Source organism: Pundamilia nyererei, unplaced genomic scaffold (genome assembly GCF_000239375.1).
Source record: "Pundamilia nyererei isolate P.nyererei 1_Seehausen unplaced genomic scaffold, PunNye1.0 scaffold00048, whole genome shotgun sequence".
Lineage (NCBI taxonomy): Eukaryota > Metazoa > Chordata > Actinopteri > Cichliformes > Cichlidae > Pundamilia > Pundamilia nyererei.
The window spans coordinates 856,181-860,918 of NW_005187449.1; the positions used below are offsets into that span (position 1 = coordinate 856,181).

The 4,738-nt window shown below is 39.5% G+C and overlaps 1 protein-coding gene across 1 annotated transcript; it reads right to left on the reverse strand.

The window, feature by feature from the left end:
- Nucleotides 1-14: 14 nt before the first annotated feature.
- LOC102214978 (butyrophilin subfamily 1 member A1-like) lies at nucleotides 15-4,033 on the reverse strand. The gene is made up of 5 exons (XM_005732723.1): nucleotides 3,895-4,033; nucleotides 2,946-3,070; nucleotides 2,715-2,776; nucleotides 1,951-2,289; nucleotides 15-1,853 (listed from the first exon to the last, which is right to left on the reverse strand). Exons 2-5 carry the CDS (start codon nucleotides 3,002-3,004, stop codon nucleotides 1,738-1,740), a joined length of 576 nt encoding a protein of 191 aa, XP_005732780.1. The 5' UTR covers nucleotides 3,005-3,070; nucleotides 3,895-4,033; the 3' UTR covers nucleotides 15-1,737.
- Nucleotides 4,034-4,738: the final 705 nt, after the last annotated feature.

Genomic DNA, 4,738 nt, shown 5'->3' on the forward strand with positions numbered 1-4,738 from the left:
ACAATGTTAAATAGTGTAACATAGGAAAGCACATTGAAAGACATGAAACTGTCGCTATAAATATAATGATAGGGCCACTTATCATTACCCTTTTGTTAGAGATACCAAGGAAATTTCATTAACCAGGTAAAAATGTGATCATGTACCTGAAAACATCCATTTCAACAGTTAAAGAGCAGTTATTATTGCTACAAAAATGTATACTCTGTATGTGCCTAATGCATTTCTTGGAGAGTCAAAAAACATACAGTATGGTCCCATAAATTCACTGTAATCAGGCCATGAAGCAGAAAACGACAGAAGATAAAAACGTAAGGCATGAATCACCTTTCTTTCCTTTAGTGATAAGCAGCTGGTAGCCAATGTCCCACAGCCCTCTAACTATGATCCTTCACATTCAACTTTCAACATTTGATAAAGTTTCTAATAAAGTGCCCTAATGCTTAATGGGCACATTGTCTACCATACAGTATCACATAATACATAACCACATCTGGAATGCTACTCAAAGTTAAAGACTTCTATTATTCAGTATAATGCAGTGCTTTAGTGAAAATACAATAATGCTTAAATACTTGAACAGCTTGGGGTCGACTGGCGATTTACTTTGTGAACTCTGTAAACATCTCCCAGATGAGTTCATGCTGTCAGCCACCTTTTTCTAGTCTTATGAGATAAACATGATGCTCACTTTCTAAACCATGATCCCCATGAGAGTCATAAGGTAGATGAAGCAGGGTAATACCTTAAGCGTGTGGGTACCCTGTAAGTAAACTCAGTTTTTCAGAGAGATCCATCCCTCATTGTCATGTCCAGTTCGAAAACATCAAGACGGTGTAAGTAAAAATCTCTCATAATTTAAATTTTACTAAACAATTTACGGGACTTTTCCCTCTTAGCACCACAACACTGTTGTTTTTGGCAGCTAGAACAACCTAAAGACAAAACGGATCTGCAAACATGAAAACATTTTACTGGCAGAAAGTAACTTCAATAAAAACGTGTTTCTCTTTTCAGGAAAGTTGTGCTTGGATGTAAAACACACAAAATTCTGTCGGGAAAACGTAGGACCTTTTTTCATTTAGGAGTTTTAAAAGCACCTTTATACTAAAAACCAAATAAATAAATAAGAAAAAGTTTCAGTGCTATAATAAATACTTTTGCATAAGGTTTACACATTTAGTGTGGTTCATGTTGTGAAGTAAAGCTTTGAAAGAAACTTAATTTGGACTCGTTCCAAATTTGGTGCATGAACTTGTTGTGCGCCATAATGTTTGCTCTGTTGACTTCGTTATGAAATATAAATTCTTTCGGTAATTTTTTTTAAACCAAAGTTAAAGTTTCATTCTCGATGGGCTCCACAGCGCTCTTAATGGCAAACAGTGCAAAGAAATCTCTAAAAAATCCCAGCCAATCTATCACGTGACATATATACGGCCAGCATTAGAAAACACATGACAAAGGCACAAATCAAAGTGGTTCCGAGCCGAACCACAATCTGAATTTGCTTAATGTAGGTTAAACGATAAATGGATCCGAGCTTCTATTATTCTACTCTAATTAACTTCTCTGTGCTTTTCACTACAAGCCACACCTCAGCTTTTAACTGTCATTTTAAGTTTTAGATGTTTGGAATAAATTTGAGGGTCTTTCTAATTTAGACATGCTGAGATGTTGATGTCATTTCATAGTGGGGGGAAGCTGAGGATCCAATGTTAGTTTGGCACCTAATATAGATTAAGAGAATACCAGCCACCAGAATGATCCCTGAATAACTGACAGTGACACAATGAGACCAAGATGGTTTCTTCCTGTAGCTGCGCCACGGCTGACTCCATTCCTGCTTCCTTCATCTGTCGAGAAAAAAAAATGCATTGGTGTGAATTGTCAGGAGTCAGGGAGGTGAAAACTCTTTTAAAGTGTCATCATTTGACATGAGCACAAACTCACCTGACTGACTGACATTCAGGTTTACGATGCTGAGGATTTCAGAGTCCATCCCTGGTCTTCTCTGGAAGGCTATACACTCGTATGTTCCAATGTCAGCAGTCGTCATGTTCATCAGTATCATTGAGAAATCCCCATTCTGCATGTGGGTATTGGTCAGGTTTACCCGGCCCGTATAAGACGGATCCTGGTCGTCTGGATCAAGTTGGTCATCACGATAGTGCAGCACGTATTCTGTCAGGTCACGTCTGGACCACTGCAAGGCGAGGACTACCATATTTCCAGGAGCATTACATGGCAGAATGACCTGCTGGCCAAGTGAACATATGATGTTTTTGCAGTCTGAAGGACAAAAGAAACAAGACAGAGCTTTAAGAATAAAAATATACATCAGAAATGCATGTACTAAACAAGAAGCACTCCAAGAGCGCAAACCTCCACCAAGGGCGCTCACTGTCTAGCCAGTATTTACTTTTAAGGGAATACTATCATATTTTTTTCATATATTTAAGTTGTTTTCTGAGTGCAGTTGTTTGCAGTGCAGTAAAAGTTGATTTTCTAAATCGATACAGATAATATCCCACAGCCATAGCAGGGAATGAGCAAGAGAAGAAGAGAGGTGTGAGGAATACGAGGGTGAAGGAAGAAATGACTTTATAACCTATTAATACAGTCAGTTATAACTAGTCTTGTTCTCAGTTATAGCAATCTAATGTAACCGAGGATTTAACAGTAGTTTACAAACTTTTTTAGCAAAACCTACTTACCCACAGCGTCAACTATTGAAGTAAGCGCCAAAGAAAGCCATATGCAGATTTGAAGACACATCCTGAAGAAACAATAAAGACAGAGGGATACATCCTTTAAATCACAAAGTGTTTCCTGGGTAAAGTTATTTGTTTGAAAAGCTGCCTCAAAGAACTTTCAAACTAACAGTTTTGAAAACTTTCAGACATATGACAACTCTAATACTAAGTCTATCACAATAAATAACTTACTTCGAGAGGTTTTTGCACGATCTTTGTGGTGACAGGATTGAACGGGCTGTGAAAATCATCTTCTTCCTCTTGAGTGGTTATTGGCAGCTGAGGTGTGGAAATGGAGCATGGGCACAAGTGTAAGACTGCAGGAAATAAGAGAAAAAACGGTTTCATGTAAAATAATACAAATAACTGCGGTTTTCAGGAGACAAAACAATGAAAAACCAGAGTGTCTTCCAAATGACTAAAACAGCTGATTTGTCCGTTTCCTATTTTTTTTTGGCAGTAGTACAATGTTAAACTCTTTCTTCTTGGCTACCTGCCTGGTTTGTAATTTGAGACTCAGATGTTATACCCGTTAACACTATAGGGAGGGAAGCAGGAAGTTTAAATGATGGACCTTACATTACTCTGTGCTTTATGCCAGCTCATCAAACTCATTAAATTTGATAGATCTGGCAAGTACAGTCTGCTGTGATGCCGAGTGAATATCCATAATGCCAAAATCAGCGAGCAACACATCACAAAAGGACCATCAAGAAAACGCTCAGCATCTGTGTAACAGTTCCTACTATAATGACACCGATGAGTCACATCAAGTGATTTAGCAGCGATTACTCCCAGTACAGTCTTGTATACGATACGAGCTCTGTGCAGCAAACTCTCCGGTGCTCTTCAACACAAACACTGCGTCATACAGCGAGCAGAGCCACTGCCACCACAGATATGCGGCGTGTACTTAGCATTTACACAGCACATAATGAGCGCACGTTTTCTTTGTACAATTACGGAAATCGACACCGGTGAATATAAGTTGGCATCTTGGCTGGCTTCAGACTGTCAGGTCAGACGAGCTAACGTGTCACTGTACTACTGTACGGTTATTTGCTGTTACCGGTTACACAAATACTACCCAAATGTAGGAAGCTAAAGCTAGCAGACTCAGCAACTGGTTCATAGAACTTACTCAGAAGTGCATATCCGAGAAGAAAGTCCTTCAATAAATACAGGAAGAAACCCGCCACACAGACCACTTCCAATCCGAATGATGACACCCTGGACTCAGGTTGCTTCACTCCCTTCGGACAGAAAACCATAGGGGCGTGCTGATGATTGGTCGGTTGAGTACGAGCCCTGTTTTTGCTCGTACCCTCATTGGCTCGTACTCAACTCACGCGGTGTTTCACGAAGTTTCTGTGTTTTTATCCTTAAATTCCAATATCTTTCCTTATATGGCCAGAAATCACCGGTTTTCCGAGAATATTTATGACTCAGCATTATTGTACGGACCTTGTATTCTACTTATAATCAGTCAAGTCATTTTTAGAAACTGTCATGTTATATCATACAAAAGGCGTCATACAAAACGTATGACGCCTTTTATATGGCCTGCTTTAACAACGTGCTAACCTTATTTACAATCAATATTGATTGACTCTTTCTCTGTCAGTGACAGTTTTTACCTGGATAAATGCCAAAACTTGTTGCAGCTTGTACCTTTTTAAGGTAATGTTCGTCTGTCTGTTATGAACCAAATAGGGCCAGGCAATGACATGAGTGAGGCACTCGCCGTCACTTACATGAACAAACTCAGGTGCAGTACACACACTGTCTAGTTGGGTGCTTACCTATCAGCTGCAGCACCTGTGTGTCCTACCCCGAGACAAATGATTTCTTCTACTCCACTCCTACCCACTCCTCCCACAACCAACATGTTTTTCAATGTTGTATAGATGCTTTCCTGTATCACTGATGTCTCAGTACTCCTGCCATGATCTGTAGGTTTAAGTTCAGCTTTGCCTAATGGTATC